This window comes from Grus americana, chromosome 27, assembly GCF_028858705.1.
Source record: "Grus americana isolate bGruAme1 chromosome 27, bGruAme1.mat, whole genome shotgun sequence".
Lineage (NCBI taxonomy): Eukaryota > Metazoa > Chordata > Aves > Gruiformes > Gruidae > Grus > Grus americana.
Window position 1 is genome coordinate 1,057,042 of NC_072878.1, and position 23,949 is coordinate 1,080,990.

General features: G+C 59.3%; 2 protein-coding genes across 2 annotated transcripts; one reads left to right on the plus strand and one right to left on the minus strand.

Moving 5' to 3' along the window:
* Positions 1-352: 352 nt before the first annotated feature.
* LOC129196859 (olfactory receptor 14J1-like) lies at positions 353-847 on the plus strand (the record flags this gene model as incomplete). Its single annotated transcript, XM_054804828.1, has 1 exon — positions 353-847. A coding segment is annotated over exon 1 (495 nt), but the record flags the coding sequence as incomplete, so codon positions are not given.
* A 10,023-nt stretch (positions 848-10,870) lies between these two features.
* LOC129196861 (scavenger receptor cysteine-rich domain-containing protein SCART1-like) lies at positions 10,871-17,443 on the minus strand. The gene is made up of 10 exons (XM_054804829.1): positions 17,077-17,443; positions 16,535-16,849; positions 15,321-15,647; positions 14,921-15,235; positions 14,248-14,562; positions 13,322-13,636; positions 12,440-12,577; positions 11,624-11,719; positions 11,116-11,188; positions 10,871-10,895 (listed from the first exon to the last, which is right to left on the minus strand). Exons 1-10 carry the CDS (start codon positions 17,441-17,443, stop codon positions 10,871-10,873), a joined length of 2,286 nt encoding a protein of 761 aa, XP_054660804.1.
* Between the last annotated feature and the right edge of the window lie 6,506 nt (positions 17,444-23,949).

Consider the following 23,949-nt stretch of genomic DNA (forward strand, 5'->3'; position numbering starts at 1 on the left):
ACAGCAGATGTCCAACAGCAGCTCCATCACTGAGTTCCTCCTCCTGGCATTCGCAGACACACGGGAGCTGCAGCTCTTGCACTTCTGGCTCTTCCTGGGCATCTACCTGGCTGCTCTCCTGGCCAATGGCCTCATCATCACTGCCATAGCCTGCGACCACCACCTCCGCACCCCCATGTACTTCTTCCTCCTCAACCTCTCCCTCCTCGACCTGGGCTCCATCTCCACCACTGTGCCCAAAGCCATGGCCAACTTGCTGTGGGACACCAGGGCCATCTCCTATGGGGGATGTGCTGTACAGGTCTTTCTCTTTTACTTTCTGATTTCAGCAGAATATTTCCTTCTCACTGTCATGGCTTACGATCGCTACATTGCCATTTGCCAACCCCTGCGCTACGGGACCCTCCTGGGCAGCAGAGCTTGTGTCCACATGGCAGCAGCTGCCTGGGGCAGTGGGTTTCTCTATGCTGTGCTGCACACGGCCAATACATTTTCTATACCTCTCTGCCAGGGCAATGCCCTGGACCAGTTCTTCTGTGAACTCCCCCAGATCCTCAAGCTCTCCTGCTCAGATGCCTACCTCAGGGAAGTTGGGCTTCTTATATTAAGCTGTTTTTTAGTTTTTGGCTGTTTTGTTTTCATTGTGCTGTCCTATGTGCAGATCTTCAGGGCCGTGCTGAGGATCCCCTCTGAGCAGGGACGGCACAAAGCCTTTTCCACGTGCCTCCCTCACCTGGCCGTCGTCTCCCTGTTTATCAGCACTGCCATATTTGCTCACCTGAAGCCCCCCTCCATCTCCTCCCTATCCCTGGACCTGGTGGTGGCAGTTCTGTACTCGGTGGTGCCTCCAGCAGCGAACCCCCTCATCTACAGCATGAGGAACCAGGAGCTCAAGGATGCCTTGAGGACACTAATCTAATGGACCTTGCACCACCAATAGTAATTTGTCTCCCCTTCTCTGCAAAGTGCCAAGAGTATATTTTAGGCCAGTACTCTGGGTTTTTATTTCTCTGATAATCATAGTTAGAGGTAATTGCTTGGGTTCATAGCACTTCCCTTGAGGCTCTGTCCTGTTGTGTCTGATCCTTTACGAATGTCCTGGTTCTGGCAAGGACAGAGTTAATTTCACAGGGAGCCAGGACAGGTGACCGAAGCTGGCCGGGGGCTATTCCATACCATGTGACATCATGCTCACCATAAAAGGGGGGCTAGTCGGGCAGTGGGGGGGCGGCGCGGTTTTCGGCACGGTTCTGGAATGGGCTGAGCGTCTAGTCGGTCGGTGGTTGGATCGGTAAATTGTTCTCTGTTATCACCCATTGTGAATATCTGTTATCAGTGCTGTTGTTGATTGTTTTCCCTCTCCCTTGCTGTCCCAGTAAACTGCCCTTATCCCAATCCTCCAGGCTTTGCCCTTGTTTTTCTGTTCTCCTCCTCATCCTGCCAGAGGAGGGGTGAACGAGCAGCGCGTGGTGCTTAGCTGCCGGCTGGGCCTAAACCACATCATCAGGAGAAACTTGTCATCTGTTTGCTGGAGCAGCTGGGAAGTATCGACCTCACTACGGGATGGACAACAGGGTAGTAACAACTGCAGGATTTTATGGGCAGGAGCACTGAAGGGCAGAGCACAAGTACTGAGCGCTGAGCAGAGCTCAGTACCACTGGTCTCTAAGGACGGCCTCCTGCAACAGCCCATAAGGATATTCAGTTGACTCTCTCAAAGGAGCTCAATGGCACCAAGATGAGATGTTACTACTGAAGTTAAAGAAGAAACAAAGACAGTGCAGGGCTGCTGCAGAACTTAGCAAGAGCAGGTGTAAATAGGTCTGAGATGCTCTATGTTGCCTTTGGCTCAGTCTTCATCAGCAAGGTCTCCCAGGCCCTTGCACCTTGAAGCAGAACCCATGGAGAACAACCATCAGTGGGTGGGGATGAAATCTAGGGTCACTTGATCAAACTCAACCCTTGCCAGTCCATGAGATGGGAGGGACTTCACCCAAGGACGCTGAGGGAGCAGGCCAAAGTCATGGGGACACTGCCTCATGTCATATTGGACAGGTGATCAGTTTAGCAGAAGCCATTCAGCTGGTACACACCAGAGGATCTGCTAACCTTCCTGGTCCTGCCCAAACAAAGCCTGCGCATACTGTGGGAGGAGGTAAGGTCCCCATAGCGCACACAGGGAGCTGGCTGGGGAAGGCAGTGTGGGCTGCTCCTCCCCTGGGAACAAGCAAGCCCATCTGTGAGATTGTCTTGGCTCAAGGACCTGGCTGTACTCGGCGGGTAATGTGGAAGGATGGGAGATCTGGTGTGTACCTCAAGGAGATCTAACCTTGGGGGAAAATACTCCATGATGTGAGTTGCATGTGCCAGGAAGCAAGGCAGCAGGAACCACTTGAACCAACAGCGGGCAATCCTCACGAGGAATGGGGCGAGTACTTCACCTGTCCTGAGTGATCACCTTGGCAGATGGGACCCAAGTCATTGACACGTGTGGGGGTGGAGGGAGTGGGCCTGGAATGAGTGAATAATATCAGCGTGTGTCAAGGAACAGGGTGTAGTGGTTAATGAGGATGTGTAAACCTGACTGTTGGAAGTAAAGTTGGTTTAAGTACGTAGTACAAGTTGTAAGTGTTGGTAAGAGGGGATTGTGGGAACGAGAAAGAGAGAGAATGGAAAGGCTCGAGTAGGGTGTAGAAATGCAACAACACAGGAATCGGGCGATTGTGTACATCCTGAATGTGTACACTCAGGTGTATCAGTCAATGTGGGACCTGAGCATGACGGAAATGCTGTGGAATAAGGGTGCGGATTGTACTGGGACTAGGTGGGATGGGGTTAATTTTCCTCATAGCAGCTCATATGGTGCTTTGCATTGGTGGCCCAAACAGTGGTGATAACACACCCATATTTTAGCTATTGCTGAGCAGTGTGTGCACAGTGTCAAGGCCTTCTCTGTTCCAATGAGTACTTTGGAGTTCTTGACAGTGGAAGAGCAGGGCCAAGCATTTTGCTCTGTATGGGTTTCTACATCCACATTTTTTAGTAGTGGAAGGGCGACAGGAGCCCCTGTCAGAAGAGACAGTGTGTTGCCCCATGCCCTACACAGCCAAGTCCAGCCTGCACTGCAATAGCCCTACTGCTGGCACAAGCTGAGCTCATCAGCAAAGCTGGTGGTGCCTCTGTGAAAGCATATTTCAGAAAGGGCACAAATGCCAGAGTGAGACAGGAGTAAGGTAGGAAAAAAAAACAGTGAGGAAAAAATCCTGCAGACAGCAAGGTCAGTGAAGAAGGAGAGGGAGGAGGTGCTGCAGACACCAGAGCAGAGATTCCCTTGCAAATCATGGAGAAGACCATGGTGAGGCAGGCTGACCCCCACCAGCCCATGGAGGTTAATGTTGGAGCAGATACTCACCTGCAGCCCTTGGAGGACCCCATTCCAGAGCAGGTGGTTGCCCCCAAAGGAGGCTGTGACCCTGTGGGAAGCCCATGCTGGAGCAGGCTCCTCAAGGACTTCTGACCCCATGGGGGACCCACCTTCCACTAGACCAGGTTGCTCAAAGCCCCATCCAGCCTGGCACTGAACACTTCCACGGATGGGGCATCCACAACTTCTCTGGGCAACCCGTGCCCATGTCTCACCACCCTCACCAGTTAAAATTTCATCCTTAAGTTCAATCTAAACCTACCCTCTTCCAGTTTAAAAGCCTCTTGTCCTATCACTACAGGCCCTGGTAAAAAGTCTCCCTCTTCCCGTAAGCCTGCCCTATACACTGTATGCCTGCAATAAGGTCTCCTGTCGCAAATCCTGATCCAGACTCCTGCTGACTACACTAGCTTGTCACAGACGGGCGATTTAGACCAATTAAAGAACCACCGCCAGAAGTATCAGCAAAAGCAGTTTTACTGCACCTTATCAAAGTCGGATGGCAAGGATCACTCTATTCCTTACTGCACAGAGGATATAACAATGATTCACAGCTACCAAAACAGAATCAAAGTCACCAATACAAAATCTTAGTGCACTCTTACACAAGATTAAGCACGATATCAGTCACTTAGCAAAGATCTGCAGTGGGTAAGAGGTCTCAGCCTTGAGGAGTAACCTTGAGAGGTGTCCCAGCTCAAGGAGAGATCACCACTGGGCAGCCAGCTGCTTAGCAGGGAGAGCTCAAAGAAGATACCCTTAGGCTGCCACATTTATGGAATAGAGTGGTTGGCTCATACTCAAATTCCATGTGATGGGAAAGGTATGCATGAGACTCCTTGTACCCACAACTTTCTTTGTTCCTTGATAAATGAGTCTTGGAGGAACCACCTGTTACTCATGTCTTAATCATGTGATGGGTATTCCAGTTTCCAAGCCTATATACATCAATGCTCACCATGTCCCTCTGCTCCTGTTTTCAGAGACCAGACTGGAACTAGAGAAGTTGTTGGCCAGGTTACACCTGGGCCTTTACCTCCTTTGGACCCTGAACCAAACTACTGCCGGTGTGGTCAGGGAGTCGAGTGGATCCATAACAGGGACTCAGCTTCCTCCCATACCTGCCACAAACCCACAGGTGGTGGGAGGACTCTTGCCTCAGTTCACGTGTGTGCACACAATACAGTCCTCCAAAGAGTGGAAGAAACCACATGTCCTGTCCCTCCTGTCTTCGAGAAGGGCAAGAAGAAGGACCCAGGGAACTACCAGCCAGTCAGCCTCACCTCTCTCCCTGGGAAGGAGATAGAGCAGCTAATCCTGGAAACATTCTTCCAGGCACACTGTACTGGTTTGGGCTGGGATGGAGTTAATTTTCTTCACGGCAGCCCCTGTGGTGCTGTGTTTGGGATTTGTCACCAAAACAGAGTTGCCAACACACCGATGGTGTAGCTATTGCTGAACCATGTTTGCACAGCATCAAGGCCTTCTCTGTTCTCTCTCTTCCTCCCCAGCGAGTAAATTGTATTTGTGGATGAGGGAAGAGGAAGGGGATGTCATTCAGCAAGACGAAGATTTACACTGTGTATTGGTGGTGGTGTCCAGGGTTTGGCAGCAGGGGGGATGTGGGGGTGTTCTCTGTGAGAAGACACCAGGGGCTGCCTCCCCATGCCAGACAGAGGTGGTTCCAGCAGGCTCCAAGCAGACCACCACTGCACAAAAACGAGCCCATCAGTGAAGCTGGTAGGACCTTTACAAAAGCATATTTAAGAAAGGACACAACTGCCAGAATGGGAGAGGAGTAAGGGAGACAAAATGTGAGAAACAGCCCTGCAAGCACCAAGGTTGGTGAAGAGGGAGGGGGAAGAGGTGCTCCAGCCACAAGAGCAGATAGTTTCCTGCAGCCCATGAAGAATATCAGAGTAGAGCCGGTATTTCCCTGCGGCCCATGGAGAAGACCATGGTGGGGAAAGTAAGCCCTGCAGTCCGTCGAGGACCCAACACTGAAGATGTTGGACAATTCTTGAAAGAATGCTGGATGGAGGACAGCCCATGCTGGAGTGGGTTTGTCTTGAAGGACTGTAGCCCATAGGAGGGACCCCATGGGAAAAGTCTTAGAGGGAAGGAGCAGCAGAGAGCAACTGTTATGGACTGACCACAACCCCCATTCCCCATCCCCCTGCGCTGCTCAGCAGGGAGGAGATAGAGGAGTTGGGCATGAAGGAGTGAGTGAAGTGGAGCCAGGGACAAAAGGGTGGGAGGAGGCCTTCCCTGGGGAAGGAGGTAAGGTCTTCCACCAGCCCCACGCTTCTTCAACCCTCAGCCTTTGCAGTTGCACATGCCTGGTCTGCCCATTTACCTTCACCACTGTCCCATTTGTACAAGGCCCACAGACATCTTGGCACGCCCAGTGTAAGCTGGCCTCCACCAAAGCTGGAGCCCACCTGGCCTTGGGGTCAGGGAGGAGCCAGGTCCCCTCTGCTCAGGGCTGGGCACAGCTTTCCCCTGGGAACCTCCCTGAGGAGCACTCCTCCTGGGTGCCAGCCTGTGGCCTGGCATGGGTGGCATGGGGACCAGGGCTGCTGGGGCAGGGCTGAAGTAGCTCAGCTGGGAGAGCGTTAGACTGAAGATCTAAAGGTCCCTGGTTCAACCCTGGGCTTCAGCAATCATTTTCTCCCTCAGATTTTTGCAGACCTGTCTGCCTTCCTCCAGCCTGCCCCAGCCCTGCTTGCTCCTTCACCTCTTGCCAGAGCACTGTCCCTGCTCTGTAGCTGCAGCCCTGCAGCTCAGAAGGAGCCTTCCTCCAGCACCACGAGTCCCCAGCCTCCCCCTGGGCAGGACTCTCCATTCAGTGCTCCTCTGGGGTGGTCTCCAGCTCTCCCTCCTTCCCTGCTCCACAGGGATCGAGGTCTCTCTGCTGCACAGTCTCTGCAAAGACTCTGTCTCTCTCCTCTTTGTCATTCTCCATGGTGCACAGACTGCTCCTCTCCTCACACCCCCCTTCACCTGGTTCTCAGTTCCCAGACCAGAGGCCACTGTCCCCCCCCACTCCCAGGCAGAGGCACTCCCTGGAGCTGAGGCCTGAATGGCAGCACCCTTCCTCTGGAGGTCTGTCGCAGCGAGACCTCTGATGTGCCCAGGACAGCTGACCAAGCCGTGCTGAGGATCACCCACTGCAGTGCATGGGCGTCGTGTGTAGTCACACGCTGTCCTGAGCAGAGTTTCTTGCCCTCCTTGACCCGCCTGCTGCAATGACTGATGAAACACCTCTGTGCTCCTCTCTGGGCATCAGCCCCAGGGAGATGGAAGCCTGCCCTTCACCCCACCTCCAGGGATGCTGGCGGGGAGGGGGGTGCAGGGGGAGGCCCGCTACCTAGATGAGGGGGTGAGAGGTTTCTGTCCCCATGGCCCCCCACTGCACACCCTGGGGTGCCATCAGAGCCTGGGGACACCTCACCCCAGGGAGGGTGTTTCCCTCACCCTGTTGCTCTGCTCCTCCTGTGGAGCTGGGGACAGATGGGAGGCAGACGCCTGTTGCCCTGGGTGGCAGAGGAGGCTCGGGGGTTTTCTCCTCTCCATCAAGCCCAGAGTGGGTCAGAGCGTGGGAGCAGCGCCTGCAGCAAGAGCCTCCTTCTGCCCCATTGCCCTGCCGAGACGTGGAAGGGGCAATGCTCTGCAGTGCACCCCTGTGCCAGGATCAGGCCCCTGTGGAGAGGCTGTCCTGGCTTCCCCCATCTCAGGAGGCTTCAAATGCTGTTTTCTGCAGAGGGTCCCTGGGCACCCAGGGGACAACAGGGCTGTGCTTGTCATAGACATGTCACGGCAGCAGAGTGTCTGTCCTGCTGGCAGGCGTGAAGGGGATGTAGCTCAGCGGCAGAGCGCCCGCTTCGCATGTGGGAGGTCCTGGGTTCGATCCCCGGCATCTCCAAGGGTGCTTTTTCCCCCAGTGCCCAGCCTCAGGCGGGCACAGGCTGGAGCTGGAGCACTGGTCCTCTCCAGGCACTGTGGGCCTGCCCTGCCCACCCAGGGCCTGTCTGTGGGGTGAGGAGGGCTGTGTGTGCTGCCTCTGCTGAGCACCAGAGGTGCTGGACCTGAGCTCAGGTGCAGATCCCATCCCAGCTGGGAAACACCCCCCTGTGCCAGCAGCTAGGGGTGTCTGAGCTGGACCAGCCTGGACAGGCCTGTGGGACTCCCAGCTGGTGGAATGGCATTTCTTACCCTGTCCCTGTCTCCAGGTCTTTTTCCCTCTGCCATCACCACTGCCTTGAGCAGAGGAACCCAGAGGTGCTGAGGTCAGGCACAGCCCTGCAGAGGTGGGACTGCTGGGGCTGCTACCCACCTCTTGTTCCTGGGGGTTTGGTGTCTTCATCCAGCCCATGCTGGTGGGATCAGGGAGACACAGGCCTGTCCAAAGCCATGCACAGGCAGCAAGGGCCAGGAGATGGTGCCTCAGCTGATTCCCCACCAAAACCACCTGCAACCCAAATGGGACATGAGACCCTTTTACTGCAGGGTGCTCAGTGCCCCCCAGGAACGGTGGGCCCAAATTCAGAGAAATAAGGTATAAAGGTGAAGTACAGAAGAAGGGCAGTGGGGTGGGGATATCTTCTGAACACAGGATGTTTGGTGCCAGTATGGACACTGAGCTGCGGACTCAAGCCGCCCCAGGTGGGGACCAGGGAGAAGAGCCCAGTGTCTGCCCCATGCCACTACCCTGCCAGCTCTGCCCTCCCCAAGGGGTAATATTTCTCCCTTATGCTGGCACCTGGCAGAGCTTTGCCTCCTCCTCCTCCTCCTCAGGGAGATGAGCCACAGAGCCCAGGGGTGTGTGTGAGGGGGCAGCACACCTGAGCAGAAAGAGCCCATTTCAGGGTGTTTTGGGGCCTGAACAGTCTGGGCCTGAGGGCTGGGTCTGTTCTCTGCAGCAATGCGGGATCATCAGTGTACCCCAGATCTGTGCTTGCTCCTGCAGCAGCTCCCCAGGACCTACACAAGGGGCCTGATGGTGAGACCCCAACCCTCTGCACTGCTGCCTCACGCTGGGCAGATCACAGCTGTGGAAATCCCTCAGGAGAGTAGAGTTATCAGGGAGAGACCCTCAAGGTCATCATCATGGGTGACACTCATGGGCACAGCAAACACAGCCTCCGTCCCTTGGGAAAGTCCCACTGGGCAGGCTCCAGCCCTGCATCTCACAAGGCCAGGGACTGCCAGCAGGAAAGCTCTAAGGATCAGGGCAGAGGGGTCTGTGACCCTGGGCTTCCCCCATATCCCTCAAGGTTACCCCAGGGGTGGAGGAGCTCTCAGCAAGGAATGGGGCAATGCTGCTGTGGGAGATGCTCTTGGTGACAGCTGCCTCCTCCCCTCTTCTGCTCTAGGGCCAGATCCTGCTGTTTGCAGTGCTACCCACCTGGGGCTGCTCCCCTGCAATGGACACCCAACACACCTTCTGGTCTGCAGCAGAGAAGCCCATCAGGGAAGAGCTTGAGGGGTCTGAAGACCCACCGGTGGGACCTGGGAGGGCAGTTTGGGTTTCAGGTTCCCGCCCAAGTGTCAAACCCTTCACCCTACCCAGCTCCTGCGTGAGTCATTTCTCTGCCCATGGGAGCTGGGGCAGGTGAAAGCCCCAGCCCAAGGAGAGGGACCCTGGCTCAGCTCCCAGCAGTGCCGGCTTTAGGGGAGGGACACAAAATACCCTCTGCCATGGAAATGTGCCCAAATTAGCAGCCTCCCAGACAGGACCTTCTCCAGAGCAGGGGCTGGATGATGGCTTTGGGCAGCAGCCCATGTCTCCTGGGGATCCTTTCTCCCTCCCCTGGACTGTCCCTCCTCTGCCTCCCACAGCACTGAGGGAAAGGTCCCCCCATTGCTCCTGCTCTCATCCCCCCTGCACCTGCACACAGGTACTGCCCCGACACAAACCCTCACTGACACCCCTGGGAGGCAGCAGGAGGGCAGGGCTGGGGGCTGGAGCGCAGCAGGACGAGGGGGTCCCAGGGCTGCCGTGGGGCCTTACAGTCCCTGCCCAGGAAGGAGGCAGCTCTGGGGATCTACCAGCACTGCTCCAAGGTCTGTGAGGGCCCAAGGGAGCAGGAACAGCTCATGGAGACTGGGGACCTGGCAAAGCCAGGGAAGGGGCAATCCCAGCCCCGTGTGCCCCAGCAAGTGCCTCTGTACCCTGTGCCAGGACAGTGGGCAGCGGAGCTGCCTCCTAACCACTGTGGGAGGTGATCCATGGGACGTGAGACCCCCTGGGGCTGGATGGGGTGTTCAGGGCACTGCAGCCACCTTAGGGCTCGTTTCTGTGGGGCCACAGCCCAGGGTTCACCCCAACACAGCAGCTCTGTCATGGCCTCTGTGCCATGGGACCAGTGTGGCCCAGGCAGGGCCTGGGGGAAAGAGCAGCTGGGGAACCCCAGGGTGAGGAGATGGGCGCTCCCTCTGGGGTGCATCACGGGACCTTGCAGGGAGCCATTTTTGCTGGAAACTGTGGCTGGCAGGATGGAAATGTCTCTGTCAGCAGGAATATTCCCCAGGGAACATGGGCTCTCGCAGCTCCACAGCCTGACCCTGAACCCACTGTCCCCAAGACGTGGCCCTTCCTCACTGCCATCTCCTTGTGCTCTGCTCCCCCCGATCAGCCTCAGGAAGACACCCCGACACCTGGGCAGGCAAGCACCAGCTCTGGGTCATACCCCCAAAGGCTTTTAATAAGAACAAATGTGGAGGCAGGGGGTAAACACAGGAGAATAAAACCAGAGGCAATGCCCGGCTGTTTCTGCTGCCCATGGGAAAAGGCAGACGGTTCCCTGGTGCTCACGGCTCTCCCAGCTGCACAGACCTCTCCTCCCTCCTGGCTGCACCCAGCTGCACGGCAGGGACGGGCTGTCCTGGCCCGGGGCCCAGGGACTGTTGGGCACTGAGCTCTGGTGTCACAGCCTTTGTGTCCTCAGGGGGATGTGCCAGAGACACCTCGTCAGCATCGTCATAGCCTGTGCTCTCCGGGGACAGGGACCAGGCATCTCCCTCAGCTCCAGGGGCCCCAGCACTTCTCTGGGAGCGCAGCTTTGCCCCTGCAGGCAGCAAGGCAGCCCATTGCATGTTCATCCCATGAGGTGCCCTCCTGGTCTCTACATCACCTTCCCCCTTCTCCTCACCACTCCTGAGATGGTCAGATCCCTCTCCCACCCCTGGTCTCCCCAAGGAAAACTCCCAGGGCAGGTTCCCCCATCCCAGGATTTTGGGGTCTCAGTATGGCAGTGATTCATCCAGCAGCAGGGATGGCACCCCAGGAACCGGCAGCGCTATCTTTCCCTCTCACCTCCAGGTGCATCCCTGGGCCCTGCTCCCTCCTCTGGGGCCCTGGGCATTTCCCAGTCTCCCTGACCAGAGGCAGGATCCTCCCCAGGGTCAGAAACCTCCCTGGCATCATCATAGCCATCTGCTGGGTCACCTCTGGGCCCGACAGGGACGTCTGAAAGGAGAGGAGAGTTGGTGACAGTGAGAAGACACGTCCTGCAGAGCAGAGGATGGGAGGATGTGCGGGGACATGGGGCTCAGACACTGGTTTTGGCAGCACCACAGGAGACCCCTGCCTGTGTCCTCCCCAACTCTAACAATGACACCACTGTCCATCCCAAGTCTGCAGGGAGGAGAGATCCACCCCTTCCTGCCCCCCGTTACCTGGGGCTGACCCCAGACCATCCTCCTCCTCACTGTCCCCGGGCTGGGGCTGCACCTTGGTCAGGGATCCCTCTGAATAGGAGCCTGGAGAGAGGCGATGCAGGTGTTATGGGAGTGCGCTCTGCTGACCCAGCTTGGGCTCAGTGCTGCTGGGGACAGGGGACCCACCGAGCCAGGGCTGCGTGGGGAGGAGGGCTCAGGACTCAGCCTGCTCCCCTGGGACAAACCCCATCTCACAGGGGCTCCCAGAGCTGCCCTGGGACAGCCCCTTCCCTCACCCCTCAGGTGCCAGGTGGGACGCAGGGACAGGCAGAGAGGGGCTGTCCCCAGCTGGGATGGGCAGAGCTGGTGGGGAGGAAGCTCCTCTCCCACGCCCACCACCTGGTTGCTGTCCCCACACACCCCACAGCCCCACAGCTGCAGGGACCATGGGCCAGGGGGCTGCAGGGGGGCAGCCTTGGCTGGGGGCCAGGGCAAAGAGCCCTGCAGATGTGCCCCCCATCAGGGACCCACACCCACCTGAGCCGCTGAACCTCGCCTGCTTCTCCCATGCCGGGCTGTAACCGATCTCCTCATACAGGGCCTCAGGGAAGGGCTCCCAAGCTCTCTCGGAGCCTGCGGACAGAGGCAGGGCTGGCTCAGGGATGGGCAGAGAGGGGACGGCATCCTGCTCTGCTCCACCAGCCCTCTGCCCCTGGGACAGCCCAGGGCTGCCCCACAGCACAGCCCCACTGTGCTGTCCTGTCACCGCTGACACTTCCTCAGTAAAGGCAATGTCCCCATGGAGATGGTCAGGGGCAGCGACACCCTCACACCATCCCCTCAGAGATAGCCCTCGTGCCCCTCTGGGCCCTGGGCCAGGTCCCTGGTGCTGACCTTGGAGCAGCTCCTGCCTTTCCTCTGTCCCTGGAGCTGCCCCCTCCCTGCCCCATGGATCCATAGCACGGCCCCTGCCCTGCTGGGGGGTAGGTAAGGGTTGGAGGGAGGAACAGCCTGGGGGCCTGATGCCACAGGGATGGACCCTGCTGTCCCATGCTTCTCCCAGCATCTCCCCTGCCCCACAGCCCCCTCCAGAGCTGCCCAGAGCACTGCCAGTGGCACATCCTCACCTGCCTCCCCTCTGCTCCCATCTCCCCCAGCCCAGCTCGGCCATTGCTCTCCTTGCCCCATCCCTAACTCCCCCCGAGTCTGGACTCTCTCTGCCCCTTGCTGCTGGTGTGGCACATGGGGATGCAGGCAGCACACACTCTTGTCCCCCCAGCTCTGCCTGTACCCCTCACTGACACCCCACAGCCAGGAGGCATCTTCCCCAGGGACCATGGGGGAAGGACCCACCTCGGCGTCCAGCCCTAGCACTCCACACTTGCCTGGCCAGGAGGGCCAGGAGCAGGCAGAGAAGGGCTCCCAGGATGATGCAGATGATGACGGGCAATGAGACTCTCCCGCTGCCCGTTGGATGGCCCTGGGTGGGATCTGCATGGGCAGGAACACAGAAATAGCAGCAGCAGGCCTGGGAGAGGTGGGGGCTGGGACAGCCCAGTCCTGACCCCCCCCTTACACCGGGGGGGTAAGGGACCCCAGGGGGGGAGTGATGGGGAAGCTCCCACCCTACCGGGTAATGACAGCCCTCCCAAACCCCTCCCCCACCGCTAACCCGGGGACACCTCTTGGGAGTTTCACACCCCAGCAAGGAGCCCCTTCCCTCCGGCTGTGGGTCACAGCCTGGCCCTGGGAAGACCCAGCGCTGACGGGGAGGACAGCTTACCTGCTCGAGGGGTTGGTGCTGCTGTCCTGCGTGCAGCTGCAGAGGAGGAGAAGGAGAGCAGGGCTGAGAGGCTGGGTGTGCAGGTACCAGGGAGCCTCCTCTCTGGCACGCCGTGTGTGTGTGTGCACGTGTGCGGACATCCCTGACACATCCCACCCAAAGTGTCCCTCCTGTGGGGCTGGTCAGGGTGGCCAGGAAGGAGCCCAGGGCCATGGGCAGGACAGTGCAGGCAGCCCAGGAGATGCCCCCGGGGGCTGCAGGGCCCTGCAGGCAGAGGCTGGAGGACATCCAGCCCCACAGAAGCTGCTGCCCACTTGGCACCAGGCTCCCAGGCTCTGCACAGACAGCCTTGCTCTCAGGAGCTCTACAGCCATGCTGGGACCCAGCAGGGAAAACGCCTGTCCCAGCTCCTTGCCAATACCCCCATGAGGGGCCCCAGCCCTGCCCCTCACCCGAGCAGTTCACGGCAGCGTCCTCCTTATGCTGGCAGGCACCGCTGTCCCCAGGCTGGGCCCAGCAGTCCTGCAGAGACGGCTCTGTCCCCCGGCACTCCACCTTCTCCAGCCAGATGGGGCCCGTCCCCTCCCCAAAGGCAGCCTCGCCCAGGGCAGACACTGCGGGGCCACAGCCCAGCTGCCTGCATGCCACCTCGGCATCCTGCATGTCCCACGAGTCGTCGCACACCGTCCCCCAGGAGCCACGGTGCCACACCTCCACTCTGCCCGAGCACCCCTTCTCGCCTCCCACGGCACGAATCTTCTCCCTGTCTGGAGAAGGCATAGACCTCTCAGGGCACGGCACAGCAGGCAGAGCCCTGCCAGCTGAGACAGGCACGCAGAGGAGCAGCTACCTGTGCAGCTCGTGGAGTTTGGGCACGTGGCCCCCAGGGCCGGGGGCGTTTCTGGCTGTCTCCCTGGAGAAGGAAATGCAGCAGTGAAGGGGCTGCTGCAGGGGGGTCGTGTGGCAGACAGCGGGGCTGAGTTCTGCTCGCACATCCCTGTGCCACCTCGTTCATGGATGCAGCTGAACCCTGGTCACTCAGGGGACACACACGGCACACGGTGGGGGACCCTGACTGCTCAGCCCCAAAAGGAGCAGGAGGAGGGGACGCTCCTTGGAGCCCTGACAGGTCCCTTCCGAGACCTTGCCTGGAGACACCTCTGCCTCCCCCAGGCACTGCTGGGAGCCCGGCTGGCAACTGCTGGTGAATGTGTGGGGCTCAGAGCTGAAGTCCCCTTTGTGCCACCACCAGCAGCAGCAGCAGCAGGAGGGTCTGGCATGGGAAGGAAAAGCCCCTGTGGGCTCTGTCTCTGCGTTTGACAATGCCCAGCAGGGAGCAGGAGCTGGGGATGCTGGTGCCCAGGTGGCTCAGAGTTACCGTTGCAGGTGATGTGGGTCTCATCTCGCAGGTCATCGCAGGACTGTGGGTCCCAGGGAGAGGAGGGACACTGCCAGAAGGAGCTGTTTCTCTCCCCACATTCCACGCGATCCAGCCAGGCGGGGCCAGTCAGCCTGCCAGAGGTCGGGTATCGTTCCAAGGATTTTGCATCCCCACAGCCCAGCTCCTTGCAGGCCAGCGACACCGTTTTGGGAGTCATTGAGTTGGAGCAAACGCTCCCCCATGTCCCATTATAGAAAACCTGCAGGCGCCCGGAGCAGGTGGTGCTGTTCTCCAACCTCAGGGCCATGAAATCTGGGATGAAAGGCACCGAGGGGGAACAGGCTGGTCTGGAGCTGTGGGAGCAGGGGTACCCCTGCAGCCCCCATGTCCTCAGCCAGGCAAAGGCATGGCCAGCAAGTCCCCCTTGCACCAATGGACAAAGTCCCTGATGGACGACACCCCTGCCCTCCCTGCTAACCCTTGGGCACAACTGAGTTCCTCAGAGACCGTTGATGGGACTGAGGGGACCTGTGCATGGGTGTCCCCAGGATGGGCTTGGGCAGAGGCTCAGAGGCAGCCAGCGACAGCCTCGAGCATTGCCAGCTCTCCCCTTGGCCCAGCCTCCCCAGGCACTGGGCTCCCACCACAGCTCCCAGCTCCCAGCACAGACCTGAGCAGACGACTCCTGCGTCCTCTTTGTGCCCGCAGTCATGCTTCCCCCAGGACCCTGCCGGGCAGTCCCAGAGAGCAGCTTCGGCCCCGGAGCAGTTCACGCTCTCCAGCCAGATCTGCCCGGAGCCTTCCCCAAACCGAGCAGAGCCAACTGCCTCCACCGCCCCTCCGCAGCCCAGCTGGTGGCAAACGACAGTGGCATCGGGCAGGTCCCAGCCATCATCACAGATGGTCCCCCAGCTGCCCTGGTAGTAGATCTCCACTCTCCCAGCACAGCGCCCGGACCCGTTCACCAGCTGGACCTGCCGGCTCCCTGCAGTGGGAAGAAACCCCAGTTGCTGTCAGGGGCTGGTGCCCACCCAGCCCAGAGCCTGGGGAGCCCCTGCAGTGCCACTCACCCCAGCAAACGACCCCCACATCCTCTGCAATACTTGCTGCCAGCACACTCTCGGCCAGGGAGGTGTTGCAGAGGGTCAGGTTGGCTTCGTGCCCTGCGCACCGCACCCCTCGCAGCCCCATGGGACCCGTCCCTCTCTCAGGCTTCGGGGGGTTGTAGGCTGTCTCTGCCTCTCCACACCGCAGCTGCCGACACACCACGCTGGCCTCCTGCATGTCCCACTGGTCATCCAGGACTCTGCCCCACGTCCCGCGCTGGAAGATCTCCACTCGCCCGTCACACCGGCTCCCTCCACCCACCAGCCGCAGGGATGCGGAGCTGGCTGAGCCTGGGGAGAGCAGCCACATCCCAGCCCTCAGCAGCACCAGAGAGCCCAGGAACCTGAGGTGCCTCTCCAGGCTCTGGAAACCTCATGGTGCCCTGAAGCTCACCTGCCTGCCCCCAGCCCTCCGCAGTGAGCTTCAGGAGCAGGTTTCCACACTGCTGGTTTCCCAGTCCCTGAGCCTTCCTGGGCAAGACACTCTCTTGGCTCTTGCTGGGGCAGAACCACCCAGCACGTCCCTGCTGAGGCAGATGGGGCAGCTCCCGCAGGAGGGAGCAGCAGGTGGTGCAATGGCCTGGGGATGGGCAGCACCAGGACAAGCCTTGCCCAACCTCAGCGCTGGCACTGGCACTGCTGAGACACGGGGCAGCACACACATCTCTGTCCCTCTCTGCGCCCCTGGGGAACGGGGACTGGGAGCCAGTGTCCCTGGCAGGGAGCAGAGCGAGGGGGCCCTTTCTGACCAAACAGGCCCAGCTTGGGTCTTGTGCTGAGCAGAAGCCAGGGCAAAGCCCAGTCCTGCTCTGCAGCTCACACCCCTGCTCTGCTGCTGCTGCTGCTGCTGCTGGGGACAGGCGGGCAGCCCCTCTGGGTGTGGGATTGGGCTCTGTGGGTCTGGGACAGGGCTGTCTGCAGCCGGAGGGATGGAGCTGAGCCCCACAGCCCCCGCATCATGAGAGCAGGGGACCCCAGGCCTGGCTCAGTCCTCAGCTCTCCCACATCAGAGCGTTCAGTCTGAGCACATCAAGATCTCCACATCACTCCTGGTGAAGCTGGGGTTTCTCCAGGGAGAAATTCACCCTGCTGCTGCCGCCATGGCGTCCCTTGATTTGGGTGGCCATGTCACACCCAAGGGGAAAATGGAGTCAACACAGTGTTTTCCCACCACTCACCTGAGCAAATGACAGCAGCGACATTCTCGTGGGAGCATGGTGAGGCTCCCAGGGCAGTCACTGGGCACTGTCCCAGGTGGCCTTCAGTCCCATCACAGTGGAATGACTCTCTCCAGGTGGGGCCCGTGCCTCTCCCAAAATGCCCTCCTCCAGGAATGGACTCAGCAAACCCACAGTTGAGGTGGCGACAGAGAACGTGGGCATCCAAGAGGTCCCAATGGGAAGCACAGAGGGTGCCCCAGGTCCCCAGCACCTGGACCTCCACTCTTCCATCACAAGCTGTGCTGCCATTCACCAGCTTGAACCCTGTGTACTCTGGGGACAGAGGAAGATGAGAGAGGCTGCGTTGGTGCTCTTACAGCGTCGGTAGCTGGGGGACAGTCCAGAGGGACAGCCTTCCTTTCTGCTCCTTCTGCAGTCTCTTAGGGCTGCAGAAAACCACATCACCCCTCTTGCCTTCACACCCAGCACAGCACAGGCCCCATCCTGCTCCCTGTCCCCAGCTCACACTCAGCATTCAACACCCCACCCTGAGTCCTTACTTGTGCAGGTGAGACCGGCAGTGTTGGCTTGGGTGCAGGGCTGGTCCCTGGGGGACCCTCTTGGGCAGAAGGCAAGAACGGATTCATTCCCCAAACACTGCAGCTCTCTGTCCCAGATGGAACCACCACTTTTTCCAAAATGAGCTGCCCCAGGCATGGACAGGGCTACGCCGCACTGCAGCTCCCCACAGACCACGTCAGCGGCTTTGGGACCAAAGTCTGAGTCACAGACAGCTTTCCACTGGTTCCCGTCACGGATCTCCACTCGTCCTGAGCAGGGGCTGTCCCCTCCAACCAGCTGGACAAATCCTGGAGCAACCAAAGACCCCCGTGAGGTCCCAGAGCCCTCTGGCAGTTGCCTGACCATGCCTCACCCCATCTCCAAGTTAGCCACAGGGAAAGAGTCCCACGAACACACCAGCATCTGCCAGTGGGTGCTGATGGCACAAACACACCACACACCCCCCAACCACTCTTCAGAAATCAGCACAGCACTCAGGGGCTGGCTTTTCTCCCAAACCCACAGCCACAGGCACCACTTAAGTCAACTACTGCTATTCTGAAGACCCTGGGCTGCCAGGAACTGGCCCCAGGCCCTGCAGCACCCAGAGCTCTTGGCCCCAAGGAGATGGGCCCAGGTGCTGTTGGCTGTTGCAGCCTGCTCTGCCCCACCCAGCTCAGGGCCAGGCGCAGGAACCCCTTGGAGCCACCAGAAATGCACCGCAGTCCCACATGGTTCTCGGACTGTTGGGGCACTGCTGGGAGATGGGACATGTCACAGGGCACAGATGCAGTGCGGGTGTACCTACAGTCACTGTCTGCACCAGCCCCCAGCTCCAGCACCTGCCCGGGGAGGGTCCTCAGCCAGGGCCAGAGTGCAGTGCCAGGCGTGCACAGCCCTGGCCAAGGGCTGGTCAGAAGGCAGGAGAGCGGGCAGAGGAGCAGCCCTGGGCTGACACGAGCTCCCAGTGCAAGGACAGGCACCAAGGAGAGCCAGCAAGTGCTGGCCAAGGCCCTGTGACACAGGGCAGCCAGGGGCTGGGGTAGGCAGGAGAGGCTGGGCAGCAGGTCAGCACTGCCTGCACAGGGGTGTTTCCCTCTGGGCTGGCTCTCATGGGGTGACCCTGGAAGAGGCATGAGGTGGCCATGGGCCACCCTGCTCTTCTGCCCAAGCCCAGTGCTGTTCCCCTCTCAGCAGACCCTCTGCTTTGGGGGAGTCGTGTCTGCGAGGGAACACAACCCAAAAGTCCCTGACGACCCTGGGCCCTTCCGTGGGGCTGTGGGTGGCCACGTGAGCTGCTCCCAGTGCCTCTGGCATGGGGGAACCAGGTCCTCGGTGCTGCCAGACAGCTCCTGTGTGTACAGGAGGAGAAAGTTGGGAACCAACAGAGACTGCGGGGCAGGGTGGGCATTCATTTCCCGCCCCAGGCACCCATGGAGGGTGGGCTGAGCCACACCAGGGGTCAGGCAGTGGCAGGTTCCCCCTGGGCTTTCCTCAGGGACCAGGGAAACCAGCAATGACAGTCCCAGCTCAGCAGGGTGACTGGCCACACTGGGTACTTCTCCAGTACCCCCATGTTTCCCTGAGGGCACAGCCAGGTCCCTTTCCTGACCCTGGCCACAAAGGTGGGAACGGGCTGGCCCCTTACCTGAACATGTCACTCCAGCATCCCGAAAGTGAAAACAGTATTGTCTATTCCTTCCTGTGTTTTTGCAGTCAGACAGGGCAGGCTCGGTTCCAAGACACTGAACACCAGACATCCAAACGGGGCCAGATCCTTTTCCAAAGTCTGGATCACCATGAGCTTTAACAGCAGACCCACAGCCCAGTTGCTTACAAACCACTGCAGCATCAGACATGTCCCAGTCATAATGACACACGGTCCCCCACCGGCCTCGTTGTTTCACCTCCACTCTTCCAGCACAGCGTCCACCACCATTTTCCAGCCTCACCTCCGCAGCCCCTTCAAACACCAACATGGGAACAGTCAGGAGAGCACTGAGCCACAGACCACAGGTCTGGAGGTCCTTCCTGACCAGGCTGAGTCACAGGCACCAGCATGGGAGCCCTCACCCTTCCTTTTCTCTCCACACGGGCTGCAAAGGGCTGGAGGTGCCCAGCTCTGGCCCTGCTGGGCCATTCACCACCCCACAGCCTGAAGCACCTCCTCCCACCTCAATGACCCCCTGCCCATGCCCGTCTGCACACCGTGCCCGGCCCTGCACAGGGCACCGTCTCCTCACCAGCCCAGAAACCCCTGTACAGCCCCGTGCCCCCAGGCCCACAGCTCCCTCTCCCACCCAGAGAGGCACAGGCAAAGGCAGAAGTTCCATCAACTGGAGCAACATCTGCCCCTCACCTCAGCGGCACCTTCAAAGCAACCCCATTCCCAGAGGTGTCCCGATGACCCCACTGGAGCCCGCTGGCCCCAACTCCGGGACAAGGATGTTAGCACTTACCCCTGCACAGCTGCAGCCAGAGGAGCAGCCACAGCACCTGAGGGGACAGGAGTCCCTCCATCCCCATCCTCAGCCTTCTGCCCTGCTGGCACAGCCCTGCGGAACCCCACTCCCTCTCACGCCTCCTGGGGACTCACAGGGACAACGACGATGGGAGGGTAATATATCTCTGTCGATGCCGACCCAGCTGCAGGAGGAGCCAATCAAAGCAGCAGCACCTTCTTAGACGTTATCGGGAGTGATCTCCCCTCCGACACAGCCAAGCCCTCCAATGAACTTCTCCAGCACCGTTCATGACCATATATGAGGGACATAGATGTTTCGCTGCGGGTGTCATCATCACTGCAGTGGGGGATTGTCACGGGACAAGCTGGGTGTGATGGGGAAATGGGTTTGTCACCCCTTGGCCCCTGCTGTGGGCACGGGGAGCAATGAGCATCTCCTCTGCTGGGTTCACCCAAGAAGCCAAGGCGTGAGTGTCCAGGCACCGCCAAGCCATGGGAACCACGCAGCTGGGACTGCTCCGGGGTCTGTGTCAGCTTGGAAAGGAAACAGCCCCTGCCCCTGCTACAGCCCCCGCTGTGCTGGGAACAGCAGCCGGGAAAAGTCCTCGGCCAGGGGAAGAGCTCCATGCCAGGAGTGCTGGCTTGCCCATCCCTCCCCGCAGAGCCCCACGGCGGGTCCCTCGCAGGAGCCCGAGCTGGGACATGTCCCTGCCCTGGCAGCAGACACGCAGCCCCGAGGCTCAGATGTGTCCCTGACTCTCCGCATGTCACCCAGGGGCCGTTATTCCCCGCAGGCAGATCGGGAGCCGGAGCCTGCAGGTGCACAAACCACAGCCCACGTGGCCTGGCAGCGCTCGCCGCGCTCCCCCCGCAGCGCCCCAGCAGGCAGTCTGTGGTTTCCTCCTGGCACCGTGCCCAGGCACATCCCTGCGGGGCCCCGGAGCCACCCCCACCCCGACTGCTCCAGCCAGGGCTGCAGGGGCTGCTCCTTCGGCCTCGCAGGCACGGGGCTGGGCAGCTCCCGGCCCCCGGCATGCCCCTCTGATGCACACACCTGCTCGGCACCGAGCCCCACGGCCACGGGCTGCCGTTGCTGACGTCACCTCACACCCTCCTAGTGCCACCGCTCTCTGAGCAGCACTTAGACTGATGGTGACCTCACAGCCCTCCCACTGCCAGCGCTCTCTGCTTGGGAGTTACAGTGACCGTGACCTCACACCCTCCTACTCCTGCTGCTGTGTGCTCATGGGTCACACTGTCACACGTGTGTGTGTGTGTGTGTGTGTGCGCGCGCTGTGTACAGGCTTCTGCTGACGTTGGTTCTTCCAAAAAGCCCTATTTGGGTGGGGTCTAAATGATTATTTTGATGACATCAGAAGCACCCACACAAGCCATATCCCTGCTCTTGGCCTAAAAGCTACTCCAGCACCAGGGAAATGACGAGCTCATGCACAAGTCATGGGCATACTCCTGGCCTATCCACTACTCAGCCACAGGTGATGTCATAGCATCTACCACTGCCATGTGCCTCTTCCTGGCTTATCAGGTACTCAGGCACCACTGACATCACAAGGACATTCACCAGACATCCGCCAGCTCCTGGCCTATCACCTCCTCAGGCACCAGGAGCCTCACAAGCACCTACACTATCCATAAGCCTGCTCCTGGCCTATCAGCTCCTCAGGCAAGAGAGACCTCATGAGAACCTGCACAGCCCACGGGCCTTCTCCTGGCCTATCAAGTGCTCAGGCACTAATGATCTCACCAACCCCTACACAAGCTTTTGGCCTTCGCCTGGCCTTCCAGCTACCTGGGAACCAGTGACCTCACAACCGCCCACACAGACCATCTGCCTGCTCCTGCCCTGTCAGCTATTCGGGAAGCAGTGACCTCACAACAACCTACACAGTCCATGGGCCTGCTCCGGGCCTATCAGCTCCTCAGCTGAGAGTGACCTCACAAGCACATATCCTCCTATATGCCATGTACTCGTTGTTGAGGTATTTAGTCTCCAGGGACCTCACAAGCATCTACACAAGCCATGAGGCTACTCTTGGCCTATCAACTACTCCAGCAGCTGTGACCTAACAAGCTCTTTCTGTAGCTTTAGAAATGTATATGTAAAAACCGCATATATCATTATATAATAATTAATATAATTAATATGTTATAAAATATATTATATTATTATTATAATTAATGATATATTATTGTATCTATTTATAAATAAATAAATAAATTTCTTAATATAATTATACACCCCCTGTTATAAATCTCTTTCTATATATCATATATATGGTATCTCTTTTCCTATTTGAGCACTTCCTGGACCAAAGGAGACAGGCAGCCAATTGCAAGGCTGCCTGAGAACACCTGGCTATGATGCTGTCAACAATGGCTGCCAGCCAGTCACCAGGCAGGATGAAAGGAGGCAGGCAGAAGCGGCCTCCTCCCTCTATGTAATGACAGGGCGCTTCCTTTGTGATGTGCCCCTGAGGACAGCAGGACGGGGCAGCTGGTCCTGCCAGCCAATCATAGGGGCTGCTTGAGAGCACACGAGGGTGACGATGTCAAGAAATGGCCGCTAGCCAATCACAGAGCAGTATGCTGTTCACCAAGATGGCGGCTCACGGCCACGTAATGGCGGCACCCACTGTCCTGGAAGGGTGGCCAGAGCAAAATGGCGGCCGCGGTGTGTGTATGGGAAGGGCCTTTCGGGTCTGATGTAAGCCGGCAGGGGTGGCCGGTGCTACCAGCCAATCCCAGCAGAGCACATGCCCAGGAGAGGAGAGGGACTTGCGGGGCAAGTGGCCCCTGTGGCTGCTGGGAGGGGGCGGGACTTCCCCCGGCAGCTGGTGGGCGGGGCAGCTGTGGCGGCATGTCTCCTGTAGCAGTGGTGCCTGTGCTCCTGGCGTGTTCCAGGGCAGGGATCCCCAGGCGCACCAGGAAGGCACCCGGGGAGGGACAAACAGCCCAGCCAGAGCTGGGCCGCCAGAGCTGTGAGAGCCTCCAGTTCCCTCCCATCTCCAGAGCCCGTGCGGGACTGTCTCACAGGACAGACGGCTCCTTCAGCTGACAGGAAACACCGGCCCTGGTGGAGCTCTGGGGGCAGCTTTCAGTGGAAGGTCCAGAAAAGACCTTGACTCTGTGTAAGCCCTGCTCAGCAAGAACAAAAACATCTCTGTGTAACAAAAACATCTCTATGTTATCAACACTGTTTCCAGCACAAATCCCAAACACAGCCCCAGACTGGCTACTGGGAAGACAATTAACTGTGTCTCAGCTGACACCAGGACAGCTCATGATCCAGCCTCTGGTCCACAGCAGCAGCCAGACCGACCCTGACCGAGTGGAGATTTTCCAGCAGTGGCCAGAAGGGTGGTCGGGGCCTGGAACACGTTATGTCCAAGGAGAGGCTGAGAGAGCTGCCCTGTTTTGAGAAAGCCCTCAGAGCCAAACACTGGAGCCAGGGCCCGGGGGAGATGGTGGGATCTCAGCCAGTGGAGATATTCCAAATTTGTTGAGACAAGGCCCTGAGCACCTGATCTATCAGGAGCTGTCTGAGGAGGGGTTTGGACTAGAGCCCAATGAAATGATTGTCCTTATTCAAATAGTCTTTCTGTGTGCCAGCCTTTCTGCAACACTGGCAGCTCCCACCCAGCTGAAATCACTTTGGGAGATGATGGTTCCCCTTTTGTACCCAGAAGAACCATAGTGTGAGGACATCCCCCGAGGCTCACACATGCAGCCAGCACAGCGTGAGGCACTCATCCCCAGGGAAGCATTCCTGGGCTGCTGCTCAGAACCTGCTGTGGGCTGAGGACCATCACAGCCCATCGCCAAGGGCAGCCTGTCCAGGATCTCCTGGGACTGTGCAGGCAGGCCATGCTGACCAGCAGAGACACCCACGGCAGGTCCCTGCATGGGCTCAGAGCAGGGCACATGGAGACACCCAGCAGCCAGCGCAGAGGCACTGTGGCAATGCCTATAGGCTGACAGTGGGCTGAAGAGCGTGGGGCAAGAAGAGGAGACCTCCTCAGCTGGGCTGGCCAAGCCCTGCTGCCCAACATGGCCCCCCGGCCCTGCAGTGCAGGCACTAGATAGAGCAGGGTGCGTTCCTGGGGTGGGGAAACGTCTCCAGCAGCACAGTCCCCGTGGCAGCCCTCCATGCCTCCACCCGCAGCAGCCCTCCATTTGGCAGCCCCCCACCAATACCTGCCCCTGCACAACCTCGGTCGTGTCCCGTGCAGGTGTCAGCAGTCAGCCGTGCGGTGGGATCTGCAGGGTGTGGGACAGAAGAGAGACGGCACCGGGCTGGCCGTGCCCCAGGACAGGCACTGAGCCCAGCAGGAGGACGGAGCTGGCCCCACAACCAAGGTCCCTCCCCAGGGCTGGGTGTATGGTCAGC